General features: G+C 42.0%; 2 protein-coding genes across 2 annotated transcripts; one reads left to right on the top strand and one right to left on the bottom strand.

Moving 5' to 3' along the window:
• Positions 1-192: 192 nt before the first annotated feature.
• ybey (ybeY metalloendoribonuclease) lies at positions 193-3,928 on the top strand. Its single transcript, XM_027282463.1, has 4 exons — positions 193-438; positions 1,777-1,908; positions 2,045-2,113; positions 2,633-3,928. Exons 1-4 carry the CDS (start codon positions 229-231, stop codon positions 2,726-2,728), a joined length of 507 nt encoding a protein of 168 aa, XP_027138264.1. The 5' UTR covers positions 193-228; the 3' UTR covers positions 2,729-3,928.
• usp37 (ubiquitin specific peptidase 37) lies at positions 3,443-14,554 on the bottom strand. The gene is made up of 24 exons (XM_027282453.1): positions 14,397-14,554; positions 13,396-13,625; positions 12,288-12,438; positions 10,512-10,600; positions 10,308-10,423; positions 10,009-10,086; positions 9,815-9,903; positions 9,501-9,594; positions 9,249-9,404; positions 8,799-8,930; positions 8,526-8,649; positions 8,008-8,255; positions 7,762-7,879; positions 7,591-7,670; positions 7,292-7,456; positions 7,056-7,109; positions 6,719-6,866; positions 6,413-6,632; positions 6,084-6,250; positions 5,903-5,963; positions 5,590-5,705; positions 5,379-5,448; positions 4,975-5,113; positions 3,443-4,733 (listed from the first exon to the last, which is right to left on the bottom strand). The coding sequence occupies exons 2-24, from the start codon at positions 13,567-13,569 to the stop codon at positions 4,646-4,648; spliced, it is 2,877 nt and encodes a 958-aa protein (XP_027138254.1). The 5' UTR covers positions 13,570-13,625; positions 14,397-14,554; the 3' UTR covers positions 3,443-4,645.
• Positions 14,555-14,569: the final 15 nt, after the last annotated feature.

Raw genomic sequence — 14,569 nt, 5'->3', positions numbered from 1 at the left:
GATACATGTTTATTCCGCCGCGTCACCTTGACTCCTGGCTGAACATCGCTCGCGACCAGCGTAACGCGGACCAACCGTTTCTTGTGAACGTTCCGCCACGTCGTTACCGTGACTAACCGTCGTGCGTGCGTTGTTTGTTTTTTTTTTTGTTTTGTTTTGTTTTTTACTCTTACCTATGTCTCAAGATTTTTTAAATCGTCGTTTTCTCTTTTCACGCCGTGTTTTAAAATGGGAGTAGTGCTGCGGAATCTCCAGAAGGTGGTGCCTCTGCGCCGCGCCAGGCTGCGCAGGGACGTGGACACGCTGAGACACATACTGGGCGTCCACAAGTTCGACCTGGGCGTCATCTGCGTGGACAATAACAGGATTCAGCAAATTAACAATATATACAGGAAGAAAAATGTGCCCACGGACGTCCTCTCGTTTCCATTCTACGAGGTAAATAAATTATGACAGTGCACCTGTTGACTGAGGGGCATGGGCCGTCAGGTGCAGGGCCGTGTCTAGCTGTTTGGGGGCCCTAAGCAAGATGCTATGAGAGACCCAGTCAGTGTTCATTTTTTCCATTTATTTAGTCTTGTGTCAAAGTTCATTCTCAGTCTTAGTCACTTTTAGTCTTTCACAAATCATTTTTGTTAGTCATATTTTAGTCGACTAAAAGTCTCAAAATTTTAGTCTAGTTTTAGTCAAACGTGAACACAGGGTATTTTAGTCCAATTTTAGTCAAAACATTTTAGTCTTTTTCTATTTTTATTTCAGGATTTGGTTTGTTTAGTAATTCCAGTTCACTTGTGTTCCACAGCTAACATACTGATTAAATGTCTTGATTGAATTGAATTGAATTGATTCATCTTCAATGCAACTTTGCTAAGTGTCTTGTCTGTTGCTTCAACACTTAATATGCACTTGTTTCATTTTTTAGTCTACTAATAGCAGGTACACCCTATTATGACATGTTCTGTCATCTTCTACATGCAGTTGTTACATTTCAATATAAATACATTGATTTTATGCCAGTTGCATCTACTAAAATGTTTAAATTAAGATGAGTCCACCACTGTTTGTTTAGCACAAATGGACTAGACTCATTCTCGACTGTTATGACATATGCGCACATTTTAATAACGTCGGGCTGCAAACGGGTTCGGGCTCTACAAAGCTGTTAATCAAAACGGGCTGGGCTCGGGTCGAATTCTACCGACTTCTAAGGCAGCAGGACTGGACTTTCTAGACGAAAACAAGGAGGACGTTTTTGTTTATTTTTATTTCTTGCATGACTTTTTCGTCTCGTTTTTATTCGTCAACATTAATCCAAAACAGGAAAAAAAAACCTAACTTACCTAAATGAATAAAAAATCAACAGACCATCATCCATATTAATGTGCAAACAATTAAAAAAAACAATGCTGATGTTTCAGGTAGTCAGAAACATTTACATGTAACTCTTCGGTACCCTTTTGGATCTGTTTCTGTGATTGTGGTCTGTATAACTACAAGTTTTAGGCCACTGCACAAGATCAGCAGAAATTCATCCTGTCAGACATAACTCGCTGCGTGACAGCCCAGCCCACAAACACAAGTCACAGCTTCCCTATCATAGCAGCTTAGTTTTGCTTGTAAACTATAAAAAAGTGTGCACGTTACATGAGGGGGTTTACCTGGCTACAAATAAAGACAGGTACTTTTAATTCTCCCAAAATATATAGAGGCCCCCTGGTGGCTCAATCATTGGTTGACCATGAGTCATCTATTGAGATGATGCTTCTGTGTTTTTAGGACCTGAGACCTGGTAAGCTGCCTTGCCCTCTCCATAGAGATGAGCTGAACCTTGGGGACATCTTCTTGGGGGTGGAGTTTGTGATGAAGCAGTGTCAGGAGGAGTCCTTAGATCTGCACGGAGCCCTAACTGTGAGTACCTGCAGCACTACACATCTCTTACACTAACTGAAGTCTTGAACTATGATTTCCACCTGTCATTGTTTGCAGTAACATTTGCACTGGCTGTGTGAAGCATTAACTGTTCCTCTTTCGCCTCATGCTTCAGGTTATCACTGCACATGGTATCTGTCACCTGCTGGGCTACAGACATGAGACAGAAGAAGAATGGACTGAGGTTTGTATGTGCAAAACACATTTAAAGAGTCAGTTCAGCCAATTTCCGAGTCAAGTCAGCATTTTCTCACTTGTCTCCTACTGGTATGTGTGCAGATAGTTTTGTCTGACATTGAATGGACAAACTAATTAATTGAGAAAATGATGAACAGATTAATCAGTAGTGAAAATCCTTGTTTAGTTAAAGTTTTTTTCTTCAGTATTACAATAAGTGTGTAACTGGCCCAATAACTGTGGCTCATTCAGAGTAATGGGAACGGTTTTGAGGAAGAGCGACAAACAAACAACAAAATAAGCTTGACTAGATTTTGCTGGTAGTAATTGGAACAAAAAAAGGGGGTCAGACTACTTCCTGTCAATTATTTTTACAACATGATGACTTATTTCTCTGTGGTTTGGGTTCCACTCAAAGTCAAATTTTGTATCTTGTGAACCGCAAACTAATTTAAATGTGAATGTGCTTTCTGTGTCATACTGTAAAACACAATTGTGAGTAATATGTTGCAAAATTTGTTTTCAGATGCTGCAGAGGGAAAGCTACATTCTCAGTGAGTACAACAGACTGACAGGGAGACATCTGGAGCCCCTGACGAAGAGATGCACTCAGGAGAGGTGACAGTGACGGTCACAGCTGCACTATGGTGCTTGTTATTGTTGTTCGTGTAACCAGGTGGACTACTACTTGAATAAAATTGTTTTATTCGTTACCTCATTCATAAACAAGTGTACACCAAATGCTGTCTTCTCCACAATCACACAATTTGCAGCTACTGTTTGTAAGGACTTTTACCATCTGACACTAAAAATGCAAGACTTTGATTGTGGATATCCTTTTCAAATATTGGATGTGTGCGTTGTTTGAGTTTTAAAAATATTAAAAAGTCAGTGCACTTTCACTGTAATATTTTATTAAAATCTGCTTTAGGAAGAGTCAGTCGTGTATGAAGGGTAGAAAAAGCTGTTCATTTTTACTTCACAAATACATTATACCCTCTTTACACTGCATTTGGGACAGGATGTTCAGGAAAGCGCAATGTTTCAGAAATGTAAATCCAAGCAGACATAAAAACAAACAAAAAGAACGGATTTCTGAGTAACATTTATCTGCATGTCATAATTCACGATGCGACAATACTGTACCTACAGGAGTCAGCTAATAATGCTCACCTCCTGAAAACCCAACTATGAAGAGCATCATTAAGTACATACTAATGCTCAACTTTTATAATGAAATATGTAACGTTTGTATCAGTTGTGTGGGAAGTTGAAATCATTTGGTGTGGTCCAGCAGAGACCATGTTTCTATGTTGAACTGAAATGTGATCTTATTTTTACAGTGGTAACGAAAAAGAGCTGTACAACCAGTTTCCAGTATTGAAACCGGTACAGGAATAACAAAATACTTCCTTTTTCTCCATTCTATAAGCAAGCACGCTTGATAGGAACTAGTGGAACCGCGTTAGCAGAGGTCTAAAGGTGTTAAGTACTGTTTACTGGCCTTAAAGATGGTGACATAAAAGACACTATAGCTAGCTTCCCTGGTGATCTAGTAATAACTCCTATTTGCCGTGGCGTATCTCGATGGGTTAAATTAACATAAAAATCAACCCTATGCTGCAATAAATAGAAAATCTTGGCTTTTTATAAAGGAAAATCTGACTTACACATCGTTGACAAACATTTAAAAACAACAAGGTTGTGCAACATTCAAAGTAAAGCTTGTATACATATTTATAAAAGTTTTCTCGGGAGGCACAAGGTCAAAACCCAAAAAGAATGAAGTAGGCTTTACCGAGAAAAGCTCAGTAAAAAAAAAGAAAGGAAAAAAAGGCTTTGTTATTATTGAACTTACGGATTTTTGTCTTTCAAATCTATAATATGGAGACAACCACACACAAATTAGTCAAGCACAAAAAGCAACTGGGCAAACATCCACACACTCTGTGAGAGAAAGCTGAATTGAATTGGCCAATTTGTGCCAAAACATAAATATTGCACCAAATGTACCCGCTAAATACAACAACCCTCTAAATCTATAATAGCTTATACTCCAACATAGAATATATCTTTATTTAGAATATATGGGAAATAAAGGGTCTGCAAACATACAATTCATGAAGCACCAGTAGCATCTGGTGTCTGATTGATGCTTGTAAGTGAAAGTCTGAATGAACGGCATTAAAGTTTAAAGAAAGGTATCAAGAACAAAGAAAAAAAAACCTTTACAAAACAGTTGTTTGATAAAATCAAAGCAAAGAAAAACTCCAGCCCCAAAAACATGGAGGCAAAATTTGATCCACTGAACATTTAACTGCATTTCTGGTATCTTAAGAGTCTCAACAGTTTTGCTCCTGTGTTGGCATCGACAGGTGCTAATTTAGCAGGCCATTTAGTAATTTGTAGAGGAAAAGAAGTGCCTGAAGACGACCAAAGAAGGACGGCAATCAGTAGTACTCAAGGCTGTTCAGAGGAGAGCTCCATCTAGCAGGGTTTAGCTGAGGATGTGTGGGTGGCTGTCCGAAAGGTGGCACACTCAGAGGGGCTGCAGGACGTTCCTTCCTGCCTCTGAAGTGGTGCTGGCTCCAGATCTCTCCATTTCAGACAGCTGCTCAAACACGTCCCTGAACACACGCAAGAAAACATGTCAGTGTCTCACTGTTGACCGGAGTGACCAAAACAGTTTAATGCAGACACACAATGTGTTGGATACTACTGTTGAAAAACACAAAGCATTGGGTCTTTTGATTCTTGATTGCATTTTCGTTTTGAACATGGAGGCGAGATCCAATCACGAGTGGACACAGTGTAATGCCAAGTCTGAAGTGATGTGCTTGATCGGCTCACCAGAGACACGCAACTCACTTGTGCATGTAGAAGAAGATGTATCCGCTGCGGTCGCGGTCTCGCTGGACAGCTGCTTCCTGCGTGCGCGACACATCCAGGTCGTTGTAGGTCAGCCATGACTGCTTCTTCATGTCGTACACGTCACTGATGTAGTGGCCTTGGGTGGAAAATAAATTTTAAAAAGTTTGTCATTTCAGGCAATATATGACGCAACACGTTATGTCACTGTTTTACACTATATGCAACAGCCACTGAGACTCCTACCACACAGGCACTTACTGTGCTGCTCAGGTTTTAATGCACACCTTCAGTCTAACAGCTTGAATGATTTTGACTTTTTTATAGATCATTTAATAAATAGTTTACATGCATGTTCTGATACAGGATTTATCTGCACTGCAGACAGTTACTTGAGTGCTCACCAGAGGAGGAGCTGCTCCCGATGTGACTCACCACACTTATGAGTCTAAAAGAGTTGGCCAAGTCTCCGCTCTGTGGATTACACACAGGTTACTATGAATCACAGTGGTTCAGTGTCTATCATAACTTCTTTGACTTCAGCATGTTTGCAGTACATCATATATTGTTCTGCTTGTTTTAAATCAGACGTTGTGTGGCAGCAGTGTTGACTACCTCAGCATTCCTCTTCAGGTTCTCTGCCTCTGCCTCGGTGTACTCCATGTCCAGCACGTCCTCGTTGCCAGAATCGTCATCCGAGCACAACAGCTCAGGCAGAGAGTTGTTAAACTCTGTTGGGTGAGAAGGAGACATCGATACAGGTCATGCATTTTTAGAAGCACGGCGAGTCTGATTAAACCGTGTCATTATGGAAATATCTGCATGGTACTGATGCTGGGAGCCTGGGCTTCCACCCCCAATACTCACTTAACATATGCAAACAGCCATCACCTGACAGTGACTGTGTTAAATCAATCTCAGTTCATACCTTGCAAACTGAGCTCTGTGGCCCTCTTCAGATCGTCATCCTCTCTCATCTCTTGGGCCTCCTACATGGGATGAGACATTTCTTTTTGTCTGCATATTTGACACAGGTAATTGTTTCATAGCATTACGGTGCTCAGCTGTATAGTATGTGTGTAGACATGTCACATGGCCTTTAATCTTACATGCTCCTGGAGGCTCTGAGCCAGAGCCTGCTGTAGCTCCTGTTCTTCCCTCTCCTGATCCAGACTGTACTGCTGGACCCAGTCCAGTTCTCCCTGCTGCTGCACACTCTCTGGAGTCTGGTTCTCCTTGTTCTCATCCATGGTCAGGTCCAGGGAATCCAGCACATCTACACAAGATTAACACATACACAAGTCGGTTAATTGGACCCTTAAATAATCGTGTACTCATCTATATGCAATGTAGCCACACTGATTTCAAGCAGCTCAGCTATGATCCGTTAATACAATCTCCATCTGCTGACTGTCTTAGCCTCGTGTTGTTGGCCTACCTGCAGGCTGTTTGGTGTCCGTTTCCAGCAGATCTGTGTGATAGGCCAGGTCATGGGCATCCGTGTCCCCAAAGCCTGTGTCAGGGCTGCTTGTTGGCTCATCCTCCAGAGGGGGTGGTGCTGAGAGCCCGGCCTCTTGTCGACTCATCTCCAGCACGGCGGCCAGCATCTCATCATCATTTATGCCACTGAAGTCTGCTGAATCTATTGTTGCTCTCCTCTGAAAACGCAGAAAACCACGTCAATACAGCAACACCCACACAAAAAAAGAGATTGACTCATAATTGTCTGTCGGTCAACACTCACCTCTTCCGGTCGGTCGTCATCGTCTTGAAGACAGCTGCTGAGCCGTCTCTTGCGGCTCGCATGCACTTTTCTGGTAGGCTCTTCTTCACAGTCAGAGTCCAGGAGGATTGAGGTGCAGCTCGAGTTGGCCGCTTTCCCTCCAATCCTTCTACACACAGTCATACATTCAGAGATTATTTTTTCCTTTTTGTCACGCAATATGACAGAATAAAACACACATTTTAATCAAAGGAGGCTGAGTACAAACAAGAGTTCAGAGCTTGTCCAGGGAAAATTTGACTTATCCCACTACTTTTTCCTGCTCAACATAATTATCTAAAAGTCTTGCAGAACTTACCGGAGAGGTGCTGTGGAGGAGTTGACCAACTGTGACGTTTTGAGTGTTCTGGACCTTTGAGAACAACAAAGGAAACATTTACAGGCCAAATTATTTGTTGCTTCATGCAATGATCTGACTGATACTACGGTCAACTGCAAAAACTTTACTGAATCACTGAATAGCTCAGGATATGGTTACCCAGTGTGAAGTTATTTTTCATACATTTTATTTGAGGGTGTTTAGAAATGTCTTACATGGAGGCTTGAGAACTCCAGCCAAGACTAATCGGGGATCGTGTGGAGTCAGTGCAGTGGGAAAGCAGGGTCAGGTATCGGGGAATCACCACCTGCTGCCCCAGCTTGCTGTTCATAGACAGCTGAGCGTTAAAGCTGTACCGTTTCAGGTGTAGGATGAGCACTCTGCGGGGAGAGAAAGATCCATGAGAAATCACTTGTGATTCTAGTATTGGCTGAGTAGCTACTATTGAAGCTTCTGCTGTAGTCTGGAATAAGTACTCATGGTACATGTGCATTTCACTGGTTCGTGTAGATACCTGGGCAGTTTACTAAATTTATGCGTAACAGTCGCTGCTTTCCCGTTGCACTTTTCACACGAGTATTCAATTTCCTCCATCTGCAAAAGAAGTAACAACATATCATTTCATATTCAAACAGTATGTTTGAGGCTTGTTTGTGTCATGTGAGGATGTATGCTAAACACTAACCCTGAAAAAAAGATCCAGAGAATCCTGAATAGAGCGGAGCGGGAGGGTTTTCTTTCTGCGTGGTAGGTCGATAGACAAGTCATTGAACTGCTCTCGCTTGGTCACCACCTCGCCGCAGCTGTAAACAAAATTAAGGTATTACATACCACTTATTTTCTAAAGAGCCGTGAACAGTTTTGACCAATACGTCACAAAGGATTTACTGTACGTATAAATTCAGATGATCAAGCAGGAGACCGGCCTCACCCTTTGCAGATGATGGTGTGCTGCACCTCAAATTCCATGTTGACCGCCACAGGGCAGGTGTAGATGCGGGAGGTATCCGCCTCTTCACCAGGCTCTGTCTTGGCCGTCGCTGCCGTTGCCTCCTGGCCATTCTCAGACGCCACGGGGAATGATGAGGAGGCTGCAGCTTCGTTTGTCCAGCTCTTGTTCATTTTCTCCACATCGTCCTTTAACTGGTCCAGGCACTGGCTCAGGAACTCATGAGCATCCTGGTCAACATTGTGACACACATTGGACTTAACTGAGCACAATAATTAAATATGAGAGGAGAGTTAAGTGCAGGTGGATTATAAATACGTTCTTTTGATTATTAGTTCTCTGTTTGACCTTTGTCATTACTTTTTACATGTTTGCACTACAAACTTCACGAACAAGTAAATATCTTATAGTCTCTGGTTAGCAACAACTACACAAAATCGCATCTATTAAGTTACTTTTACAAAAATCGGTAGACCATAACTTCTATAGGGAGATCTTACATTCTGCATGTTTCCAGAGAAACGCTCAGCTGTGGAGGAGATGGCACTCTTCACTTTCCTTAAAAGGTCCTTTTTTGTCTCTGGACAGCCCACATCCTTCTTGACCATAAGGTGAGCAAAACGCCTGTAAACAGTGAAGATATCACAGAATAATAATCAAAACATAATATTATAAAAAAGTGTCATAAAACTGCTTCAATTACTTTTAAGCTGGTTTTGAAAAAAGGGCTCCACATGGACATCATGAATCACACTCGACAGAGTCTAATGTACCTGAGCAATGCGTTGATGGGCACCTTCTTCCACGGGATGCTCTGCCTCAGCATGTCATTAGAGAAGGAGGGGAGGCTGAAGAGAGACTGCAGGATGGCGTTCATATAGCAAGTGTTGCCCAAATTGGAAAATCTGCGATATAGGAATGAAAGGATTTATACAACGGATAACACAAAGAGGATTTAAGGCCTTGAACTTTAGTAACACAATTTCTGACAATATACCTTTTCCAGGACTTAAAGAGACGTTGTTTTCATGATGTTAGTTTGTTTAAAATCAGAAAAGCAAAACTGATTCTTGAAACGTTTTTTTCCTTCTTGCTAATAGCCAGAAGGCTTCTCCTGTGTCAGTTGGGTTCACTATATCCTAAATAAATGCAGTCCAGTTTCTCTTCACATACACCGACTGCTTATGCTCACATGTAGTGGAACCCATCTGGCTTATTCTTACCCTTGCAGTGGTGGCTGAGCCTGAGCCAGGGTTGAAGGCCTCTGCTTGTTCCAGCCACCGTAGTCCAGAGATGGGCGTACCTTCTTGAAGGGAGTGGAGTGATTGGGCAGCATGAGGCTTCTCTTGACTGTGGTGGTCTGTGCTGTGCTGGATGGCCTGGGGGGGAAGAGAGTTGTGAATCACTGGCCTCAGCATGACACGAACTTCCTCGTACAGAAAGGCAGATAACACCACACCACTGAAGAAACTCACCTGTCCAGGAAAGAGTGACTCTGGCTGTAGTCTTTAGTCACAGATCGGCTGCCATAGAATGACGTTGGCTGAAGAGGAGATGAACCCAGTGGAGCTGAGGGTAAAGGAAGGAAATGCAGCGAGTGTGTTTTAGGTCTGAACATACAGGTTAATGTTTCATTTATTGTCTCAACATTTTTACAAAGCAATTACAAAAAGTGCTCTAAAAGTTAAGCAGGTAAAGAAGTAAATTAAAAATGAACTCTACTAAGTAAGCGAATACATAACCAGCAGTATATGGGTGGTGTTGCTGAGTTTAGGATGTAGAAATTTACCCGAGCTTCTGTTCTCCTCTGCCTGCTTCAGCTTATCTTTGCAACTCAGCAGAAACTTCCTGGATGGATCTGAAGTAGCTTTGTTGTTGCTAGGAAAACAAAGGAGGTAGCAAAGGGTTACAGAAGTCAGGTCACTCCATGTGTACTCAGCACCGCTACAGTCGAATCCAGGCAGTGAGGCATGTTGCTTTTACCTTGAAGAGTCATTTTCCTTGGGATAATCCTCAGTCAGATCACTCTCAGAGTTAAGGAGTCTTTTCCTCTTCTCGCTCCTGGAAAAAACGGTGACAAGGAACAATTCATGTCCAAGAGTGAGAGAAAGACAAAAACAGATCTTGTCTAGAAATGACAGGTGTCACATTCACGAAAGATTGGCACAAAAGCAGGCCTGTTGTTGTGGTCAGGATAATAATGTCAAGCATCATAACCACAAGTCACATTTGAAATGATCAAATTGTGCACATGACAACAGCAACATGAACTTCTATCATACCTATTCTCAGAGAGTCCAGTGCGAGTGGGAGTGGAAGCAGCTCTACTCGGGCTGCCCAGAGGCTTCCTTGGTGTTGTGTCCTCCCGGCCTTCTGCACTCTGCCGCCTCTGTGTTGTCTGGAAGATGTTAGGAGTCAGAGGGTATTTAAGTAAGACGTGAGCTTGTCTAAATATTTTCAACATAAAAATGTGTGTTCTTGCTCACCTGTCTTTCCCCCGACGGACTGGTCTCATTTTTCACAGAGCGGTTCCCAAGCACACTGAAGTTTGCACTTCCATGGGAGGATTTTAAAACTGCAAAATTATTAAAGAATAAATGTTAATAAAGTGAATAAAGCTAATTTTCCATATAAAACCTGTATTGATTGTTAGTTTAGGACGACAAGCTGTGTCTTTGAATTGCTGTTTTTTCTTCAATATTGAAGACATGTAATTCGTTGTGAAAGCCAATCTTTTTGATTCTTTTGTGGCTATAGGTAGAGGCCTGCCTGAAAGTCAAATGGTTTTGACAAAGTGGTGGTGGATAAGCAGAGAGAGCTTCAATGCACGGCCTCCCCTTATCTTTAGACTATCCCGTGCTGTTTAAGAAACAGTCTATCAAAATGGAAGGCGACTACACAGTATCAAAAGAAGGAACAGGACAAACTGGCAACATCAGAAAACACAACACAGTACAGAAATAAACTGAGAAGGACATTTTGTCACGTGCCTCCTGAATTTGGCCATTTTTTTATGTAAGGTTATGTTAAAGTCCAACTGAAGCCACTTTTCATTTGTAAAAAATAATGTCAACACGTTTTTTAAAAACATATCATTAACAGTTTTTCATTATAAGAAGAAACGTGGACCCTGTTGATGTACATTTTAAAGTACCGCACTGGAAAAGTTAAATGGAAATGGCAAAATTACAAAAAGTGTCCTCATTTATCAAATAAAAGTTTGTGGTAGTTTGAGGTGATTTTTGGCGCTTATGACGAAGAGTTGGTGATCTTAATGGGAGACGGAAACACTGAAGTTAGTTCTGAGGTGGCCTACATTTAAGTCACATGACTGAACAGCCATTTCTGCTTTTACTAGTGCCACCTACTGCTTATCTTGTGAACCAACAACTATCTTCACATAATGGCGGTGGATGGAAACTGGTATTCATTCGCATTTTTGTTTTTGGAAGTACACTTTACACACTGCTCAGTGTGTTCACTGCTGCACATGAGCAGTTAGCGTGCAGATTCGTGTTAGCTGTAAAGTTTTCTCTGTGAATGTCTGTTTTGTTGCTCACTCAACAAGCTATGGTGCAGGACGTACGTACATTCATGTTAGATAAGGAGATTTTCGTAGAATGCCTAATGTTGGTTTGATGAATCAAAGTCTGTCACTTGTGTTGTGAAGCGGACTGTTGTCAGTGTAACCATTTGTCAATTTGTCAATGACAGAACACTGATGACACTGCTTTATGCAGAGTTCTGATTGGCTGCATCGAAATAAGGTCCGTCTACGCACAGTATTCCATCAAATAAATAAAAAACTGGAGCTATGTTCTCCATAGAAACAAAAGGATGAGAAGAATATAGGAGGATGAGTGATTTACAAAGCAGATATGTATGCAAAAATTTCAGTTAGACTTTAAATTCACCAACATTTTTCACTTGACATGAGCCAAAAACAGGTAACAATGGCAGTTGTCGCTAGAGTTGTGACTGTCATCTGTTGGAATTTAAGAAATGCATGACTGGAATGTATCAGTGTTTACGGCACATAAAGAGCTCGCGTATACAAGAAATGCTGTCCTGAAATTGTGCAAATCCAAAACAATTCTACAATAACATTAACTCATCAGTGGATAAACTATGATAGTTTCAAGATCTCTGTAGCCGTCACACATAACAACTGCATCCCTTTTGGTTGCCATTGTGTACCTTATCGTGCTTTAAACCACCAACAAAGTTTTGCATGTTCTTAAAACAGGCAGTGGTGTAGTTACCTGACTTTCCCTGCTTCAGCTTCTCCAGGTATTCTTTAGTCCTCTGAGCTAAAGTCACAGGCATCTTATCCAGGATGATGACACTGCTGTCCTTCAAAGTCAGCATGATTCGGTTCATATTCTGGCTGATGTTCTTCACATTCTGGTTCAGCTGGGAGCAAAAAACAAACAAATTAAATTTCTTAATTGCAGTTTTATTAATTTCTTGAATGTTTTCCTATAAATAAATACAACTGCTTACATTACCAGCCCATCAGTGTTATGCCCAAATTAATTTACTTAAATACTTAGAACTGTACACAAATTACTTTCTTATTTACTACTTTTGAATAATAAGTGTGGCAATATTTTAAAGGAAAACTGAACAGAGTATCGTGAAAATTAATGCTTGCTGATCCACTCAGTTTAGAAATAAAATTTAAAAATGTGATTTAACTTTACAGCTTACGCTTTGCCCATAGAAACGTGTCAAACCACTCCTCCCTCCTGTCCACCTGTTTGCTTGGTGTGATCCAGGTGTTCATATTTCTGTGGCCAAATAAACTGAATGTGTTTCAATCCTTACACACAATCCCATGAGCTTGTAAGCAAACACGTGTTTGCTTGAGCCTGACCCACCCACTCTTCAGCAAGCATGGTACCTACAACTAGTTCAGATGGTGTGGATTTTGTCCTGTAAGCACCAATTTACAGGACTGACTGTCAATAAATGACATGTGACAGCAGCGGTACTCATGAACTGTGCAAAAGCAAGAGGCGGCTAGATGTTGTGATAATCTTTTTTCCTGTTTACTACTTTAGTATTTGTTTCACAGATATATGTTTTATCATCGCAGGAAAAGAACAGGTGTTTCTAATAACATTAACCAACACAGCAGGGTTTTTTTTAATCCACATGTTTCTGTTGTGTGCATCAACAGTTAACTGCTTTCCTTGAGGCTTCTGATATTTAGTTAATGAAGGACGAAACAAAGACGGCTCTGATCAAATGCTTCCAAAAAAAAAAAAAGTGATGGTGGTCAAAACATTACAATGAAATACTGAACAAGCATCAAAGGGAATATTTTTTTCAGCACCCATGACTGAACAAACACAAACTAAAGATTACCTGGAAAGTTTTAGAAGCTCCTCCACAGTTGAATCTCAGACAGAGGTTGACTTTGTTGTCCTTTTCCAGGATCTCAAAACTTCCTTCTTTCCACCTGGTGGTGCCCAGGTCCAGGCTGGTGAAACGGATCTTAACAGCGCCACCGCTGGAGAGTTTGGGCATTATGGTTGCCATGGCTTTACTATCCAGTTGGTGCACTTTGGAGGCTGGGACTTGTGATGAGACAAATCCTAAACAAGAGGGGAAGTTAAGTCTACTTTGACAGTACAACAGCAGCGTGTCTCGTCTACATCGAGCAGATTATGAATGCCATGCTTTGACCATATCATCGCTGCTGTTGCTCCATGGAGAGATTACATTAATGATGAGAGAAAGAAGAGCCTGTTACAACCACAAAAGACGTGTAGTTTTTTTAGTTTAATTACTCAGATAAAAGAATAATAACAGCGCAATCAAGCCAGCCCGCTCATGAGCGCTTGTTGAAAGTCACAACAAACTCCAAGTCAGCGACACAGCAGAGTCTCGACTTAAACAGCCCCGACATGACAAAACAGACGAAACCCTCTCTCCCGTGGACAGGACGTGTTTTTCTCGAGCTACTCGTGTTAGCTGGCTCGCGGTTTGTGAGCCAGTGAAGCCAGGTTTGCATTAGCCATCAAACTAGCCTAAATGGCCAATCTGCACCGCGGCAGCCGAAGACAGGCGACACATCACGGACACCGCTCGTCACTCCTACACGTTTCCCCCGACACGGCGAACAGTCCGATAAAGCCGATAAAGTTACCGAGAGACCGCCAGAGTGACGCTACAGCCGGGCTCGGTGTCTGTGATGCTGATTATGTCGTCCCATCATCCGCAGGCGCTGAATGGATGGAGGAGGCCGACATTAGCGGGTCGGCTAGCGGGGGCTAGCGGGAGCTAGCTAACGGGCTAATTTGGCTGATTGTAATTTGGGGATGAAAACAGAGTCACGGCGCGAGCACGCCGCCGCGAGCCTTTACCTGTCGATGATGCGCGCTCGTCTTGAAACTTTCAAATCACAGCGTCGTTCTCGCAGGTCCTCCGAGGGCGGAAAGTTAGTTTTGCCGGCATTCACCTGCTCCCCAGTGCGTATGTTGTTGACAGTGGAGCCACACACGACGCCTCGCAACACTGCGCGATGATGGCGGGAATG

The sequence above is a fragment of the Larimichthys crocea genome, chromosome I (assembly GCF_000972845.2).
Source record: "Larimichthys crocea isolate SSNF chromosome I, L_crocea_2.0, whole genome shotgun sequence".
Lineage (NCBI taxonomy): Eukaryota > Metazoa > Chordata > Actinopteri > Sciaenidae > Larimichthys > Larimichthys crocea.
The sequence above is the reverse complement of the archived record's forward strand: the minus strand, read 5'-3'. Positions and strand labels throughout refer to the sequence as shown.

Excerpts from the sequence above, each read along its gene's own strand:
- ybey (XM_027282463.1), top strand. The coding sequence starts at position 229 with ATGGGAGTAGTGCTGCGGAATCTCCAGAAGGTGGTGCCTCTGCGCCGC. Across the intron at positions 439-1,776 it reads TCTCGTTTCCATTCTACGAG|GACCTGAGACCTGGTAAGCT; the intron begins GTAAATAAATTA and ends CTGTGTTTTTAG. Across the intron at positions 2,114-2,632 it reads CAGAAGAAGAATGGACTGAG|ATGCTGCAGAGGGAAAGCTA; the intron begins GTTTGTATGTGC and ends ATTTGTTTTCAG.
- usp37 (XM_027282453.1), bottom strand. The coding sequence starts at position 13,569 with ATGGCAACCATAATGCCCAAACTCTCCAGCGGTGGCGCTGTTAAGATC. Across the intron at positions 7,457-7,590 it reads AAATTTAGTAAACTGCCCAG|AGTGCTCATCCTACACCTGA; the intron begins GTATCTACACGA and ends CTCTCCCCGCAG. Across the intron at positions 6,867-7,055 it reads TCCTCCACAGCACCTCTCCG|AAGGATTGGAGGGAAAGCGG; the intron begins GTAAGTTCTGCA and ends GACTGTGTGTAG.